This window comes from Nicotiana sylvestris, chromosome 9 (genome assembly GCF_000393655.2).
Source record: "Nicotiana sylvestris chromosome 9, ASM39365v2, whole genome shotgun sequence".
Taxonomy (NCBI): Eukaryota; Viridiplantae; Streptophyta; class Magnoliopsida; order Solanales; family Solanaceae; genus Nicotiana; species Nicotiana sylvestris.
This window is the reverse complement of record NC_091065.1, coordinates 29,334,005-29,352,821: the sequence shown is the minus strand read 5'-3', so window position 1 is coordinate 29,352,821 and position 18,817 is coordinate 29,334,005. Positions and strand designations below refer to the sequence as shown.

General features: G+C 40.6%; 1 protein-coding gene across 1 annotated transcript; it reads left to right on the top strand.

Moving 5' to 3' along the window:
- The first annotated feature begins 17,951 nt into the window (after positions 1-17,951).
- On the top strand, positions 17,952-18,502 carry LOC138877379 (uncharacterized). Its single transcript, XM_070156987.1, has 2 exons — positions 17,952-18,275; positions 18,482-18,502. Exons 1-2 carry the CDS (start codon positions 17,952-17,954, stop codon positions 18,500-18,502), a joined length of 345 nt encoding a protein of 114 aa, XP_070013088.1.
- The last annotated feature ends 315 nt before the right edge of the window (positions 18,503-18,817 follow it).

Here is an 18,817-nt window from a genome sequence, read left to right as displayed (position 1 = left end):
AAACAAAATTTGTTAGTTTAAAACATGGTGGTTGGTTGTGATACTCCTACTGGGATGGCTTTTCCCTTTCTCCTTCCTTGCTCTGCGTTCAACAACTTGTTGGGGATGATATTATTTGTTGGGGATAATCCCTTCCTGCTGGGGATATCCCTCTTCTTTTGTGGCATAGCTCGGAAACTGGCATTTCCCCGACCTTTTAGTCTAGTATGAATTTCCCAAATCCTGCTCACTGCTTTACTTGCTTTGTTCACGGGCCTTTTGCTGGGGATATATATTTTGACACTGGCCTCGTGCTTGTTCCTTGCTGACTATACCACTTGGATGTACTAGTCAGATCTCATCTTGCATATTTGGAAAGCTGATGGCATATTTTGAAGTCAATTCACACTTGTTCTGACCAAACAGACTCTATTGGGGATTTTTCTATGAAAGGAAAAAGATAAAAGGGAACAGAATAAAAAGACAAAGGAAAAAATGACTCTTTAACAAAAGAAACTATAAATAAAAACCTATCAAATGCAGATACCGACTCTAATGGTCATGACATGCGTATATGGCCTATCCTCCACTGTCAATCATCTTTCAAGATCTTCAATTGGCAATTCCCCATCTGATTCTCAATCTTATTCGACTTGTAGTGCTCGGAGGGTTTTCACTATCAAGCCTCTCTCATTTTGGTTTTTCTCTCAGCTTTCATCGCCTTATGGTGTCCGTAAAGATTTTCACCGATAAGACTCTCTTATTTGTATCACTTTCCAGCTGGGGATTTGGCGTGTTGCCGGCATGACTCTTTCTGCTGGGGCTTAGAGTCCTTTCTGCTGTGGAACAGAGTGTTATGTTCACCGGTAAGACTCTCATTTGTCTGACTTGGCATCTTTTGAAGACTGATCAGAAGGTCTTTCTTTGGACCGTAATGTGGGTTTTGGATAGGCTAGAAAGAAAGGGTATTAAAGGCTAAAAAATGCATCGATTTTGGGTTATTAATTACAACCTTCGGAACTAGATTTATTTACATTGAACGCAACCTCTGCCCCAGTTTCTTGCTTGGGGATATCTTAATAGATTGATTTTTTTTTCATTTTTCAAAACTATGACCGAGCCGTGAAGCGCCTACGTATCCTCTTTGAGGAATCAGGTCAAACGTAGTTCCCAATTCCTCTGTTTTCATTTGACTTTCTTTTGTTTTTGTTATCATTTTTCTTTTCTTTTCTTTTCTTTTTTTTTCTTTTTTTCCGTTTTGTTGTTTTCTTTCTTTCTCTCTTTTTTTCTTCGTTGCTACTGATTCCGAACGAGGGGTATGAAAGAAAATAAATAAGGCTCAAAAGGGGTAACGAAGGATAAAGTGTTTGGGTAGCAGAACAAAATGCCTTCGTCATTCCAGTCTTCAAGACATGCCAAGTGGAAACAACATAATTAAACAATAGATTTATAGTCTCTTCCGATGGTGCTGGACTTGACAATTATGTTAAACATTTGCTTTTTCCTTTGTCATTTCTAAAGCACCGTTGGGCGACACTCTCATTATCATGAATGACCCTCATGCCAATTTGGCGAATCTTGCTTTTAACGGTTTTATTTGTGTTTTCCTTGCCCTAGTTCCACATGACTCGGGATCCAAATAATCTCAAACCGTTCTTATTTCCTTTAAATGCTTTGATCACCTTCCCAGGGTTTTATGATTAACTTTTAAGATTAGGCCCAAACTGGGTGCGCATGTCATGTCCCTAGAATCGGCATTGAACAAAAATGATAAAAGGACTAAACAAAAAGATGACTGGAAATAACAAAAGACCGACTTTGTATTAGACTACCGGCGAAATGGTTTGAATAATAAAACAAACAAAACAACCAGAATAAAATCCTAACACAAACTGGACAAAATTTAAACAAACTGCTATGACAAAATGGAAAGATAAGAAGGTTTGACACAGGACAAAATCCAAATTACAACCTTAATAATCCGGACAACAGAAATGACAACAAAATAAGCCATCAAATGCTTCTTTCTTGTTAAACAAGAAACAGAGCGTCCTCCCACTTTAGCGAAACTGGCATCTTAGCCACTGAGCTTTGCATCAGTATTGCCAGACCATTGCCAACTTCAATATCATCACCCTTAGTCAACAAGTTCCCAATAGGACTCGAATGCTTCTGTCATCACGCCTGATCCCCGCAAAGCGTGCTTTTGGATCTTGTATTTCCGGCTTACCACAAACCAACCACCTTCTTTCTTTGTGATTCAAAACAAAACAGGTTAGAATGGACTCAGTCGGTCCTCATTATTGACAACATCTTTTTGTTTTCTTTTTCTTTTTTTCGATTTTTTTTTCATTCATTTTTTCCTTTTTTCATTTCTTTTTTTTTTCTTTTTCTTTTTCATTCTCTTTTTTTCATTCTCTTTTTTTTTGCTTTTTTTTTGTTGTGGTCGAATCTTATGGAGATTGCCTACGTATCATGACCCCGCATGAACCAGACCTTGCGTAGTTCGGACCAAATGAAAGGTAAAAGCAACGGAACATTCTCTTTTTTTCTTTTTCTTTTGGAATTATCAGTTTTCATAATAAAACAAACTGGGTTTCAAAGGTTTAAAGATTACCTACAAACTTAAAAATCAAACAACCCGCATACTCTAATAAAAAATATTTACAAACTCAAAAACAAACGGCCAGATCCTTTTCCCATTTGACAAATGCAACCAAATGGTTATTTTTGCAAATGTGGCCCCTTCCAAATTTCACATGAATTTTGAGGCCGGGAGGATTATTTTATGACACTTTACAAACTTGTCCATTCTTTTACGAAAATAGCCTTTCGACAACTGAAAGATACTCTAAGGCTATTTCGGCAAGAACGGTTTAAGACACTGCCGAAGCTGGCTCGGCTTATTTTGTCTAAAAATCCAACTGGTATTCACCCGACCGTTGACTCTTTTTTCTTTTCAAATTACAATAAAACCTGGTGTTGCAAACACGGCCCTTCAGCGCCTCGGGGAGGAAGATTTATAGGGCTGTGTGGGTCAGCTAGACCAAAAATCCTAAACATGACCCAAAAAGTGGCTGTTTATGCAAAGTCAGCCTTCCGGCGTCCCTTTCGGGAACATTCGGCCATTTATGACAAAACAGAATCACCTGGCTTATTTATGACACTTTTTATCGTTTTTTCAAATTAGAAAACTCAATATTGCAAACACGGCCTTTCAACGTCTCGGGGACGAAGATTTTTAAGGCTGTGTGGGTCAACTTGACCAAATCTTAAAAAAAATGACCCAAAGGTGGCTACTTATGCAAAGTCCAGCCTTCCGGCGTCCCTTTCGGGAACATTCGGCTATGTCTTGACAAAACAGCGTCACCCGATTTCTTTATGACAAAATTAAAATTTGACATTTTTTTTTATTATTTATTTATTTTTTGGCTATTTTTTAGCAAAAGGGGAGGCTGGACACCGCCCGACTTGTTTATGACAAAATTAAAATTTTGACACACTTTTTATTTATTTATTGGTTTTTGGCTATTTTAGCAAAAAGGGTGGTTGGACCCGATGAGGGTTGCCTACGTATCTCACACCCGGTGAGAATCAAACACGCGTAGTTTGGGTAAATAAACTATTTTTGATAAGATCCTTTTCCATTTTCTATTTTTTTCCACAACAAACAAACAAACTATTATTTTCCTTCATAACAAACAAACAAACTAACGTAAAACATAAAACATTCCTTCTTTTTTTTTTTTTTTTTCAAAATTTTTGCAGAGTTTCGACACTACTTGGACAATGGTTTTTTTTCAAAAATAAGTAGTTATATCTCTACACTGTTATTTTCTCCTCTTTTGCACGATTTTCTAATTTGTGGAGAATGATGACAACATGTAAAATCTTTTTGAATTTTCAATGCTTTTTTTTTTTTATACATAATTTTTTATATATATATTTATTATTATTTTTCAAAAATGTGGCATGGGAGACATAAGGATTTCCAAGACATCTTGAATTCCGCAAATGTTCCCCATGCGCTTTTCCCAAAATATGAAGCATGGGGACATAGGGAATTCCAAGACTTCTTGGATTCCACAAATATTCCCCATGTGCTTTTCCCAAAAATGAAGCATGGGGGACATAGGGGATTCCAAGACTTCTTGGATTCCACAAATGTTCTCCATGTGCTTTTCCCAAAAATGAAGTGTGGGGGACACATGGAATACCAAGGTTTCTTGAATTTCACAAATGTTCCCCATATGCTTAATTAACATAATAGCATGCTTATCTAAAAAAATCGTGCAACTTTCTTATTTAATGTGATCAGCATGATAAGGAGTGTTATTTGTCCGCAACTATCATTGGTCCGCTGAATGACCCATTCACCCTTGAATAAATACAACATGTAGCACATAGGATGCCAAAAAAAATGGTCTTATTATTTTCAGGTTGCTTGTCCTAGACGGACCCAACCCCTGTGTTGAGTCCCCTAAGTCAAATGCACATGATGCAAATAAATGTTCCTACCAGGGATCCGGCATGAAGCTGAGTTATTCTAAGTTCATAACCTGGGTATTTGTTCTAGACCTGGCTTACCCGAGCGGACAACTCGAGCCAAGGATGGGAGCTGTGTACCGGTAACCAAAGGGCCATCCGGTTTTGCATTCCTCCGAATCCTCGTTCTATTTTGGTATATGACACTAACAGAAAGAAGTCACGACCAGCGTGCACTCCTCAAGAGAGAGAAGAGAGGGGTTTCGGCACAGTTTATATATACAGTCCAGATAATATCAAAACGGTAAAAGCATCATTTAGCACATTAGGCATATATCATGTAACAGAATCAGATAAAACCAAATATAACAATTTATCTAAGCTCGAATTTCTAACCCTGAACCAGAGATTCTGGGTCTTGTTCCCAGCAGAGTCGCCAGAGTTGTCACACCTCCTTTTTCCGTACCCGAGAGGGTGCAAGAGAGTTTTTTCAATTAAAGGACAATCGAAAGAGGATTTATTTATTAATTTCAGAGTCGCCACTTGGGAGATTTAGGGTGTCCAAAGTCACCAATTTTAATCCCGAATCGAGTAAAAGAATGACTCCGTACTACAGTCTGCGCACCAGAAATCCGGATAAGGAATTCTGTTAACCCGGGAGAAGGTGTTAGGCATTCCCGAGTTCCGTGGTTCTAGCACGGTCGCTCAACTGTCATATTTGGCTTGATTATCTGATTTAATACATGTTGAACCTATGTGCAAAGTTTAACTTTTAACCGCTTTTATCATTTACTGTTATTTTTATCAAGAATTGCAACGTTGTGAAAATGTATCTCGAACCGCGTTACAATCAATGTACCCGTGGTCATTGACACACTTTGACTCCGTTGAGATTTGGATTTGGGTCACATCAATGTGCACCCGAGTTTAAGGAAATTAAATTATTAAAGGCACGCCTAAAGCGACTAGCGTATCATCTACTTTAGGTAGGGCCGTGGAATTTTGCTAAACGATCCATCCCGAAGTCTAAGCAATTTTAAAACAAGTATTTACTGAGGGCCCCGCAATTTTGTATTTTTATTCGGCGAGGCTCATCTCGTTCTTATTTTTCAAAAGGAATTTGCAACGTCATGGACACGCATCTCGAACCACGTCACAATCAATGTACCCGTGATTAGAGACACATTTCGACTCCGTTGAGATTTGGATTTGGGTCACATAAATGTGCACCCGAGTTTAAGAAGGTAAGGTTTATTAAGGCGCGTCCTAAAGAGACTAACGTATTGTTATTTTAGGAAGAGGCCGTGAAGGTTCATTAAACGGCCAAATCCAAAGTCTAGTCAATGGTTATGTATTTTATTGAGGGCCCCGGCGATGTGTGATTTATTTAGCAAGGCTCGTCTCATTTTTATTTTAAAGGATAAACCTATAATGACTACATTTTTCTATTAAGTTCGTCTCTAAAAATAAAAGGAAATCCCTCAATTAATTACATGCTGAAAAGGTCAAACTTATTAGTTATTAATTTACGGCTAATGCAAATGGAAAATTGCAATCGAGTTTGTACAAAGAGAGATTACTTCCGTTATATATCCTATTATTTAATAACACTGAAACATGAGATTGACGCACAATAATATCAAAACAGATTAACTATTCTTTGATTAATTTAAACTAACATTATTAGATGAAAAGGTTATACATATGCAACATCATTACTCATTAACCAATCACTACATTTTTATACAAAGAAAGGAAAATTATATTCAAACACAAATCTAAATAGGAGGATATCAACAGGAGCAAAGCCTGATTAATATTTCATTTCGCTTCAAGCTGAGAGTGTACAAATGTGTACCTGGAAATGGCAATACAAGAAGAAACGAAGTAGGAGTCAGCAGCAATAATAACACAGCAACAGCAGGTTCAGCAACACCGCAAACCAGTAACAACCAGTAGAATAACCCAGTAACAGATTGAAAACCCAACAATACCAAAGTGCAATCACAGTCAAAGCAGAAGAGAGACGGATACAAGATGCAGTAGTTTACTGATTTTTAATAACACTTGAGGAAAGGCAAACAGAAATTATTCAAGTGAAAGTTCAAATTGTCTTTCTCTTTTCAAACCCTACCACACTTCATCAGATTTTCAGAATGTATTACTCTCAAAAATATTCTCCCCCAAAAATCTCTCTAGAAAGTAATCCTCCTAATAATGATCTCTAAGTCTTCCTCCTCCCCCTTCAAGTCAAGAAATGACTCTTATTTATAGCAAGACTATTGTCTTGAATTCCCAACCCCAAATATTCCCCCAATGGCATGCTTTGTCCCCACTACTTAATATTTTCTTTATTTTAAACCTTGTCCCCCATGCCTACATTAAATAAATACATCATCCCCAACCCATTATAATTTGTCCCCCATGCCTAACATAAACAAATACAATATTCCCCTCCATTACATTATGTTTTGTCCCCCATTATGTTAAATAATTATATCAAACACCACCCCATTATATTTTGTCCCTCTTGCCTATATAAACAATTATAATAATGTTCAATTACCAAACTACCCCTCCAACCTTATTGTAATTACCATTCTACCCCTGAAAGTAATGCAATTTACCAAACTAGCCCCATCAGCTCTAAACAAACAATCAATCATAACTTAATCAAAATATAGGCAAGATGACCAACTTCTCAACAATCTTCAACAACAACTCATATGAACACGATGAACAACATAACTCAAAATTAATGGAAACAAATTAACCATATCGGGAACCAATCCTGGTTAACTTAGACAAAAAATGAACGAGCAAAGAGACAACAATACAAACAGCAAAATGCATGATTCAAATTAAATCAACAAATCAAAAACATAAACTCACATTAAATTACCGGATTAACAATGAACTTCAAACAAAGATGAATATGAACTAAATCTATTTTTAACAACAAACATGACGGATTCAAACGATTCAAACAACATTAATAATTTCTGGAAAATACATAACAACATGAAACAAATTGAAGAAATAATCAATTAAATTTCAATTTGAATCTAACAAACATTAAACTAACAAATTTTTACCTAAACAACAAAACAAACATGAAATAAACATGAAAAATAAATAATTAAATTTCCATTTGAAATCTGAAAATTAATTTAACAAAGCACATGAACAAACTAAAAAAATTAATCCAAACGATGAACAAAACAAACATTTGCCGATTTTAGATTCCAGAAATATCAAAACAAAATACGGACAAAATAAAACTCAAAAATCTACTAACCGGATCGAAACAACGGACGACTAACCACTACGAACTCGAATTTAAGAAGTTGACTGAAGAAGCTGGGGTGCGATTTACGTGAAGAAGTTGAAAGCAGAAGAAGCAGCGCCGGAAGCATGAACCAAGAAGAGGGCAGCCATGGACGAGGTTGTTCTCCTGTTTTCAGCCATGGAAACGAGTGGTTGCAGGAAGGCAGTGGTCGACGCAGCTGAAGCAACTATGGTCGTCGACATGCTGCTGCGTTCAACGACTAAGGTCGTCGATGAGGAAGAAGACTGAAACAGTAGCAACCACATCCGTTTGGAGCAGCCATGGCTACTCGTCGAAGCTGGACGCGGCAGCATGGGAGGTGAAGCAGAAGACGATGAAGGAGCCGAGGCACGGCGAGGCAGCAGCCATAACAGCATATGAACTCGGCGATGGACTGTTTTAAGTAGTCTTTTGAAGCCGACGCAGCTTGACGTTTTCGTTGGTGCCGAAGAAAGACGACGAAGCAGCAGAGGCGACCATGGATGTCGAGCTCAAGCTTGAGCTCGACGAAGACGATGAAGGCAGATGCGGCGGGGTCTATTTGGACGCGAGGGTGGTGGAGCTTGTGAGTGTTTGATGTGTGTGTGTGTTGTCGATGGGGAGGCAGAAGGGCTGCCATGGATGCTTGGGGTGTTTGGTATTTTGGAGAAGAAGAAGCAAAAATGGGGGGGCGGGGGCGGATGGTTTCTTAGTTTTTTTAGGGTTTTCTGGAAAAATGAAAAAATGAAGAATAGGAAGGGCTAGGTCATTTTGAGGTTAATGGGGCCGAGTTTGAAGTGGACCGGGTCATGGAGAAGGTTGGGCAATTATTTGGGCCTGTGGCTTGAAATTGAAGAAGATGCCCAATTCCGACTTTCTTTATATTTTTGCTTTCTTTTCTTCTTTTATTTCTCTAAAACTAAATTATAAAAATACTTAAACTATTATTAAGAATTAAATTAAGTTATAAAAGCGCAAATTAACTCCCAATAACAATTAATGCACAATTAAGTAATAATTAAGCATAAAATTGTATATTTGGACATTAAATGCTAAAAATGCAAAAGATGCCTATTTTTGTAATTTTTAATTTTTGTAAAACTAATTTAATTACTAACAATTGTAGAATTAAATCCTACATGCAAAATGCGACATATTTTTGTATTTTTTATTAATTTAACAAATAAGCAAACACAGACAAATACAAATAATTATCCAAAAATATCACAAAATCTCACAAAATTGCACACCAAGGAAAATCATTTGATTTTGAATTTTTTGGGAGTAATTCTCATATAGGGCAAAAATCACGTGCTTACAATAATGCAATATTTATTTAATTATATCTTATCGATTATTTTATTTTTATTTGAATTATTCGTTAATATGTATAATATATAATATATGCTAATAATTTATATTATTTAAAGATTTATGATATAAAATTATTTTATATTAAATGTTATATAAGAAAGAAATATGAATTATATGGGATGAATATGTAAAAAAAAAGGATTTGTTCTATGAAATTAAAAAATAAATTTAAATAAAAATAATATAATATAGAAGATAGAGAATACTACAAAAAGAATATTCTTTTTTGGTATAAATAATGTAAAAAAATGGTGCAAAGGTTGGACATCTCCAACCGTCTCTTCAGCAGAGGTCAACGTTTTTGCTATTACAGAATTTTATGTTATGGAATGAACCCACTCACCACCCCTTTTAACTCTTTTAGTATGCAAATGACTTAATTAAGAAAGCGAATGACTTGATTCCAGAGGATCTTCTTCCTTAAATTGGGAATTGCTGTGACTCTTCTTGAATAACCTAAGTTTTGCCTTTGAGAATTAGTCTTTCCGATCCACAATAAGTGACCAATTTGCTTTGGGCACACTCATTAATGAAATATTAAACTTTAGATGAAAATAGTTAGTATGACTAAACTATCCTTCGTTAAATGTTGCACCATAGTTATAGTAGTACTTATTTTTCTTTTCAAATGTGAGGAGTAAATAACTTTTTAGAGATACGTATATAAGAGTAATTTTGGAAAAATAAATTGAATTTTTTCTTGATTATATAAATGAACACTTATTTTGAACCAAAATAAAGAAGTGAATTGGTCACTTAACCATTCCGTTTGGATATCATAAAGCCTGGAAAACATAAGACGGGAGGATGCAACTTATTAATTTCTTGGGATATACTCGTACATTTATAAGGAATACATAAAATAACGTGACCTATACTTTAAGCCCTCAAAAACGCAGATGCAGATACGAGTAAGAATTGTGTCACTGTCATCCCTCGTGGTCACCTTAAACAAAAGAAAGTACCCCTAAAAGTGGGGGTGTTCAAAACCGAACCGAAACCGAAGTTTAATGGCTTATTAGTATCGGGTTAACGGTTTAACGGACGAAAAATAGATTGAAATTTTTTCGTTAACGACTTATCGATTTGGGGGCAGATTATTCAGATTTCTTAACGGATAATCCGTTAAGAATATATATATATATATATTAATTGTAAATAGGCGTTATTAATTATATTAATTGTATATAGATACAGTGGATAACTTTTTTATGAATGAAGACTGTTATCGAGGTTTGGCTGTGGTAATCTCCTTGAATAATCCGTCTGGACTAATTTGCATTTATTGTTTGTTGGTTTTCAACCAATCTTTTTAACTTCTAAGATGCATGGCAGTGGACATAAATGTTAACATCTGCATGCTAGCTGGTAACGATGTTGCTAACAAATTCAGAATAATCCTATTCTGAATTTGTATGCTAGGCGGTCAGCAAACAACAAATACATGCAATATAGACTGAATTAGGCTGATAAATCGTCCGATAAAAGTTAAACCTATACCAATCCGCTGATATCTTATCGGGTGGCTAGCGGATTAATACATTTAAAAATCGATAACCGATAAGCCAAACAGTTAAGAGTAAATAACTGTGACGACCCGGCCAGTCGTCTCATGAGTTACCGCTCTGTTTTCCTCCATTTCAGCTTCTTTATGCTTCGTATCCGTGTTTTATGTGATCGGGTTGATTAGTTTGAGTTCGGAGAGGATTTTGGTAATAAATGAAACACTTAGTCTCTTTTAAGAAGGGTTAAGTTGGAAAAGTCAACCGGATGTTGACTTATGCGTTAGAGGGCTCGGATGTGAGTTCCGATGGTTCGGTTAGCTTCGGGAGGTGATTTGTGACTTAGGAGCGCGATCGGAATGAGCTTTGGAGTTGTAGAGAAGATTTAGGCTTGAATTGGCGAAATTGATATTTGGCAATTTCCGGTTGATAGGCGATATTTTGATATAGGGGTCGGGATGGAATTCCGAGAGTTTCAGTAGCTTCGTTGTGTCATTTGGGATGTGTGTGCAAAATTTCAGGTCATTCGGACGTGATTTGATAGACTTTTTGATCGAAAGCATAGTTTAAGAGTTCTTGGAGTTCTTAGGCTTGAATCCTATGTTAAATTGATGATTTGATGTTGTTGTAAGCGTTCTGAAGTGTTGAACAAATTTGAACGATGTCATGGGATGTGTTGGTACAATTAGTTTGAAGTTTCGGGGGTCCCGGGTAGATTCCGGGATGTTTTAGGCCAAAAATCATAGTTGCAGCAGGTCCAGGAGGGTTGCAGGCCCCAGAACTTACCCACGCGGTCCGCACAAAAATAAGTGCGCCCGCGGTGAGTGCAGTGCAAACCGCACAAAAACGGGCGCGGGCGCGGTAGGCGTTGCGCGGACCACACAAAAGTGGGCGCGGCCGCGGTGAAGAAACGTTCCATTGGTCCTACTTCGGAAGCTCATATCTTTTGATCTACAAGGAAATTTTGAGATGATTCAAAAACAAAAGTTGTAGCTCTTCGTGTCTAGTTTCCAGAAAGGTAAATATATCACAATTTGGACATCTGTAGCGAAATTTATGGCCAAAATACTAAAGCCTGTCACTACAGAGGAAGGCCCGTGCGGCTCCGGTTATTTTTGCGCGGACTGCGGTCGATTTGATGCGGCCCGCGGCGGCTGAAATCTGAGGGGTACTCTATAAATACGAGGTTTTGGATTTTATTTAATATTTTGACCTAGAGAGCTCGGATTTTGACGATTTTTCGAAGGTTTTTCAAGAAAATCATCAGGGTAAGTAATTTTAACTCAGATTTGGCTAGAGTACATGAATCTATCATTGAATTCATCATTTAATTCGTGATTTGGGATGGAATTTGGGGAGAAAATTGTGAAACCTTTCAAAAATGTAAAACGATGATTTGAGGGACCAAATGGTATCGGAATTGGATAATTTTGGTATGGTTAGACTTATGAGAGTATAAGGATTCTAGTTTTGTGAATTTGGTCAAATTTCGAGACGTGGGCTCGGGGGTCGAGTTTTGGTAATTTCGGGAATAGTGCCCTTTGTTGATTGTTTTCGCTTGGGCTTTGTTCCCTTAGCATATTGTGACGTATTCGTTCTGATTTTTGGATAGATTCGATGCACGTGGAGGCCGATTTGAGGGGCAAAGGCGTCGCGAGCTAGAGATTTCGCCGGTTCGAGGTGAGTAATGAATGTAAATGATGTGCTGAGGGTTTGAAACCCCGGATTTGCACATCGTAGTGCTATGTTGAGGTGAGACACGCGCTTGATGATAAGCGCGGGTCGTTTACTATTGGGGATTGTGACTTGGTCCGTCCCGAGTGATGCTTCTACTGCGTATTTGATTAAAGCTTATTTGTTATCATCATTATTTGGACTGATTGTCATATTTGGGCTTCTTGCCAATTCTTTGAACCCTCCGGGGAGTTTATTTACTATTTCCTCACTGTTTGACTTACTACTTGAACTCAGTCGTACCGTTTTCTACTATCTTACAACTCAGCCACTTTTACTCGATTTTTGAAACTAAAAGATATATTAAATGATGTTTTGGGCTGAGAACTACTATTTTACTATTGCCCGAGGGGCTTATATGATTTCTAGACTTAGTACGGCCAAGGGCCAGATGTGAGGATACTATAGGATCGGGTTGCGCGCCGCAGCAGTGTTATACTGATATTGATATGAGGCCGAAGGCCTAGATTTGATGCCACGAGATAGCTTGATATTGCGCTTGGGCCGCAAGGGGCCCCTCCCGGAGTATGCACACCCCCAGTGAGCGCCGTCAACGATAAATAAATGGAGCGGGCTGCACGCCGCAGCGGGTACTATAGGGTACCGTTCTATGTGTTGATTTCTCTTTATATGTCTGTCACTTAACTGCTTATTTGTTGTAGTATTTCTACATTTCGCTTCCATTGGTTTATTACTCTCATATTACTTGTTTTTTTTAACTGCCGCAGTATAGATTACTTTGTGTTTTTCGTGATTTCTTATTCTCAGTCATTATTTATGCTTATTACTCATTGGGTCGGAGTACTCACATTACTCCCTGCACCTTGCGTGCAGATCCAGGTGCATCTGAGGCTGAGTTAAGCAGCGCATATCCGGGAGCATCGAGGTAGCTGCATGGCGTCCGCAGCCCTGATCCCTCCTTTCTATCCTTGTTATTAATTAGTATTCCCTAGATGGACATGTATTAGGTTGTTAAACTTGTACTAGAGGCTTGAGACTTGTGACACTAGATCTGTATGGTCTATGTAGTGGTATTATCATCTGAATTTCCGCATATTTAACTCGTTGTCTTAAACTCTTATTGGAGTAATTTAGCAATTTAACTGTATTAGCTGATAATGATTTTTATAAGAAAACAGAAAGGGTTGTTAGTTGGTCAGGCTTGCCTAGCAGTGTGTTGGGCGCCATCACGACCGGGGTTGGGGTCGTGACAAGTTGGCATCAGAGCCTAGGTTACATAGGTCTCGCAAGTCATGAGCCGGTTTAGTAGAGTCTCGCGGATCGGTTTGGAGACGTCTGTATTTATCCTCGAGAGGCTGCAGAACCTTTAGGAAAAACTTCACATTCTTGAAATTCTTGTCGTGCGACTTTGTTGATCTGAGAACTAAACTTCTGTATTCCATTTTCTCACAGATGGTGAGAACGCGAGCTACCGGACGAGGTGGACGACCACCAATGCCACCAACTGAGACCACCAGAGGCTGTGGTCGTGGTCGTGGTAGGGGCAGAGCAGCGAGGGAAGCACTTGCAGATCCACCAGCTGCCCTAGCTCCGGATCAGGCTCTAGTTACGGATGCTCTAGCAGCACCAGTTCAGGCACCAGCTATGCCCATCGTGATTTTGGGTCTTCAGGAGGCCTTGGCCCAGATCTTATCAGTTTGCACTGGCCTGGCTCAGACAGTTTCAGCCACTACCGCAGCAGCTACCTCATAGGCTGGGGGAGGGAATCGGACCCCCGCTGCTCGCACACCGAGCAGGTAGTGCAGGGACTACAAACACCGGGGGCACCTCCAGCTCAGCCGGTTACACCAGCTCAGGAATTTGTTGTGCCAGCTATGCCGGACGATGAGCAGCGTCGTCTTGAGAGGTTTGGTAGGCTCCAGCCTCCGTCGTTTAGTGGTACTGAGGACGAGGATGCCTAGGGTTTTCTTGACAAGTGCCAGCGAATGCTCCGTACAGCAGGGATTCTTGAGTCTAGTGGTGTGGCATTTACCACCTTTCAGTTCTCGGGGGCTGCCTTTACTTGGTGGGAGGATTTTGAGAGGCGTAGGCCGGTTGGTGCAGCACCCCTTTCTTGGCAGTAGTTCTCTGCTCTCTTCTTAGAAAATTATGTAACGCAGTCCCATAGAGAGGAACTGCGTAGGCAGTTTGAGTGGTTGACGCAGGGGGTATGACCGTGACCCAGTATGAGATGAGGTTTTCTGAGTTGGCTCTTCATGCCATTTGGATGATTCTGATAGATCGTGAGAGGATCAGGAGATTTGTGGATGGCCTTAACTACCATCTCCGTATTCTGATGACTAGAGAGAGTATTGGGTGCTACGTTCGAGGAGGTGGTTGATATCGCTCGTGAGATTGAGACGGTTCGCCGTCGGGAGCGAGAGGAGAGGGAGGCCAAGAGGCCTCGAGGATCGAGCAGTTACAGTGGTGCTCCTTCGAGAGGCCAGTTCCAGCATGGTAGAGGTCGTTCTTTCAGGCCTGCTCATTTGGCCCGTCCAAAGTATCGTGGGCATCTTCCGGTCGTGGTCATCATGGGTCTCAGCAGGGCTAGCCTTCACTCAGTGCCCTTCCAGCTCAGAGTTCGTCTCATGCCCCATCAGCTCAGGGTTGTTCTGCGTCGAGTGCATCAGCTAATCACTCCGGTGCGAGGGGTTCCCTCTAGTTCCCATCTCCAGCACCGGGTAGTTGTTATGAGTGTGGAGAGTTTGGACATATGAGGAGGCAGTGCCCTCGACTTCGTGATGGTCAGCCTAAGCAGAAGGGTCAGCCCTCGACTTCTGCTCCAGTTACTTTACCACCCGCCCAGCCAGCTAGGGGTGGAGGTTAGGCAGCCAAGGGTCGCCCTAGAGAGGAAGGTTGATCAGGGGGCGGTCAGGCCCATTTCTATGCACTCCCAGGCAGACCCGACGCCATTACTTCGGATGCTGTCATTATAGGTATTATTTCAGTCTGCCACAGAGATGCCTTTGCATTATTTGATCCAGGTTCCACATTTTCTTATGTGTCATCATACTTTGCTCATTATTTGGGTACGCCCCGTGAGTTTCTTACTTTACCTATTCATGTATCTACCCTAGTGGGCGATATTGTTGTTGTAGACCGTGTGTACCCGTCATGTGTGGTGACTATTGGGGGTCTGAAGACCCGAGTAGATCTATTGCTATTGAGCATGGTGGATTTTGATTTCATTTTAGGCATGGATTGGCTATCCCCGTGTCATGCTATTCTAGACTGTCATACTAAGACAGTCACTTTGGCTATGCCGGGTATACTGCGGATCGAGTGGCGTGGCGTGACTGATTATGTTCCTAGTAGAGTGATGTCTTTCTTGAAGGCCCTGCGTATGGTTGGAAATAGTTGTTTGTCATATCTAGAGTTCGTGAGAGATGTTGGAGCTGACACTCCTAGCATTGATTCTATTCCAGTTGTGAGGGATTTTCCCGATATTTTTCCTGCAGATTTGTCGGGCATGCCACCGGACAGGGATATTGATTTTGGTATTGACCTGGTGCCGGGCACTCAGCCCATTTCTATTCCGCCGTATCGGATGGCACCAGCAGAATTGAAAGAATTGAAGGAGCAGCTTTAGGAACTCCTACATAAGAGGGTTCATTCGGCCTAGTGTGTCACCGTGGGGTGCACCAGTTCGGTTTGTGAAGAAGAAGGATGGCACAATGAGAATGTGCATTGATTACAAGCAATTGAACAAGGTAACAATTAAGAACAAGTATCCTTTGCCTCACACTGATGATTTATTTGACCAGCTTCAGGGAGCGAGGGTGTTCTCTAAGATTGATCTTCGTTCGGGCTATCATCAGTTAAAGATCAGGGATTCGAATATTCTTAAGACTGCTTTCAGGACCAGATATGGTCATTATGAGTTCCTTGTGATGTCTTTCGGGCTAACCAATGCCCCAACAACTTTCATGCATTTGATGAACAGCGTGTTCCGGCCTTATCTCGATTCATTCGTCATAGTCTTCATTGACGATATTCTGGTGTATTCGCGTAGTCAGTAGGAGCACGTGGAGCATTTGAGAGTTGTGTTGCAGAGATTGAGAGAGGAGAAGCTTTATGCAAAATTCTCCAAGTGTGAGTTTTGGCTCAGTTCAGTGGCTTTCTTGGGGCACGTGGTGTCCGACAAGGATACGCAAGTTGATCCAAATAAGATAGAGGCGGTTCAGAGTTGGCCTAGACCGTCCTCAACCACAGAGATTCGTAGTTTTCTCGGTTTGGCAGGTTATTATCGCCGGTTTGTTTAGGGATTTTCATCTATCGCAGTGCCCTTGACCAAGTTGACTTAGAAGGGTGTTTCATTTGTATGGTTGGACGAGTGTGAGGAGAGCTTTCGGAAGCCCAAGACAACGTTGACCACAGCTCCAGTATTGGTTCTGCCATCAGCTTCAGGTTCATATACCGTGTATTGTGATGCTTCGAGAGTTGGGATTGGTTGTGTACTGATGCAGGAGGGTAGAGTCATTGCCTATGCTTCTCGTCAGTTGAAGCCCCATGAGAAAAACTACCCCGTTCATGATTTGGAGTTGGCTGCAATAGTTCATGTATTGAAGATTTGGAGGCACTACATGTATGGCGTATCTTGTGAGGTATTCACTGATCACCGCAGTCTTCAGCATTTGTTCAAGCAAAATGATCTTAATTTGAGGCAGCGAAGATGGTTAGAGTTGCTTAAGGATTATGATATTACCATATTGTATCACCCAGTGAGTATGGGGAGTTTGGCATATATTCCAGTTGGGGAGAGACCCCTTGCAGTTGATGTTCAGTCCTTGGCCAATCGGTTTGTGAGACTAGATATTTTGGATCCTAGTCGGGTGTTGGCTTATGTGGTTTCTCAGTCTTCCTTATATGATCGCATCAGAGATCGCCAGTATGATGATCCACATTTGCTTGTCCTTAAGGACAGAGTTCAGCATGATGATGCCAGAGATGTGACCATCGGTGATGATGGTGTGTTGAGGATGCAGGGCCGGATTTGTGTGCCCAATGTAGATGGGCTTAGAGAGTTGATTCTGGAGGAGGCCCATAGCTCGCGGTATTCCATTCATCCGGGTGCCGCGAAGATGTATCAGAATTTGAGGCAGCACTATTGGTGGAGGAGAATGAAGAAATATATCGTGGGATTTGTAGCTCAGTGTCTCAATTGTCAGCAGGTGAAATATGAGCATCAGAGACCGGGTGGCTTGCTTCAGCAGATGGTTATTCCCGAGTGGAAGTGGGAGAAGATTACTATGGACTTTGTTGTTGGACTTCCACGGACTTTGAAGAGGTTTGATGCTATTTGGGTGATTGTGGATCGGCTGACCAAGTCTGTGCACTTCATTCTTGTGTGTACTACCTATTCTTTAGAGCGATTGGCATGGATTTATATCCGGGAGATTCTTTGGTTGCATGGTATTCTAGTTTCCATCATCTCAGATAGAGGTACTCAGTTTACTTCGCAGTTTTGGAGAGTCGTGCAGAGGGAGTTGGGTACTTAGATGGAGTTGAGCACAACATTTCATCCTCAGACGGACGGACAGTCCGAGCGTACTATTCAGATATTGGAGGACATGTTGCGTGCTTGTATTATTGATTTTGGAGGTTCATGTGATGAGTTTTTGCCACTTGCAGAGTTTGCTTACAACAACAACTACCAGTCGAGTATTCAGATAGCTCCGTATGAGGCTTTGTATGGGAGGTGGTATAGATCTTCGGTTGATTGGTTCGAGCCCGGCGAGGCTAGGCTATTGGGGACAGATTTGGTTCAGGACGCCTTAGAGAAGGTGAAGGTGATTCAGGAGAGGCTTCGTACAGCACAGTCGCGTCAGAAGAGCTATGCAAACTGGAAGGTTCGAGATGTATCCTACACGATTGGTGAGAAGGTCTTGCTGAAGGTATCGCCCATGAAGGGTGTTATGAGATTTGGAAAGAAAGGAAAGTTGAGTCCGCGATTTATTGGGCCATTTGAGGTACTTCGGAGGATTGGGAAGGGGGCTTATGAGCTTGCTTTGCCATCCAGCTTGTCTAGCGTGCATCCGGTATTTCATGTTTCTATGCTCCGGAAGTATATTGGGGATCTGTCTCATGTTTTGTACTTCAGCAAAGTTCAGTTGGACGATGATTTGACCTATGATGTGGAGCTAAGGGTCGTCAGGTTCGGAAGTTGAGGTCAAAGGATGTAGCTTCAGTGAAAGTGCAGTGGAGAGGTCGGCCCGTGGAGGAGGCTACCTGGGAGACCGAGCAGGATATGCGGAGCAGATATCCTCACCTATTCGAGGCTTCAGGTATGTTTTTGACTCGTTCGAGGACGAACATTTGTTTAAGTTGGGGAGGATGTGATGACCCGGCCAGTCGTCTTATGAGTTACCGTTTCGTTTTCCCCCATTTCAGCTTCTTTATGCTTCGTATCCGTGTTTTATGTGATCGGGTTGATTAG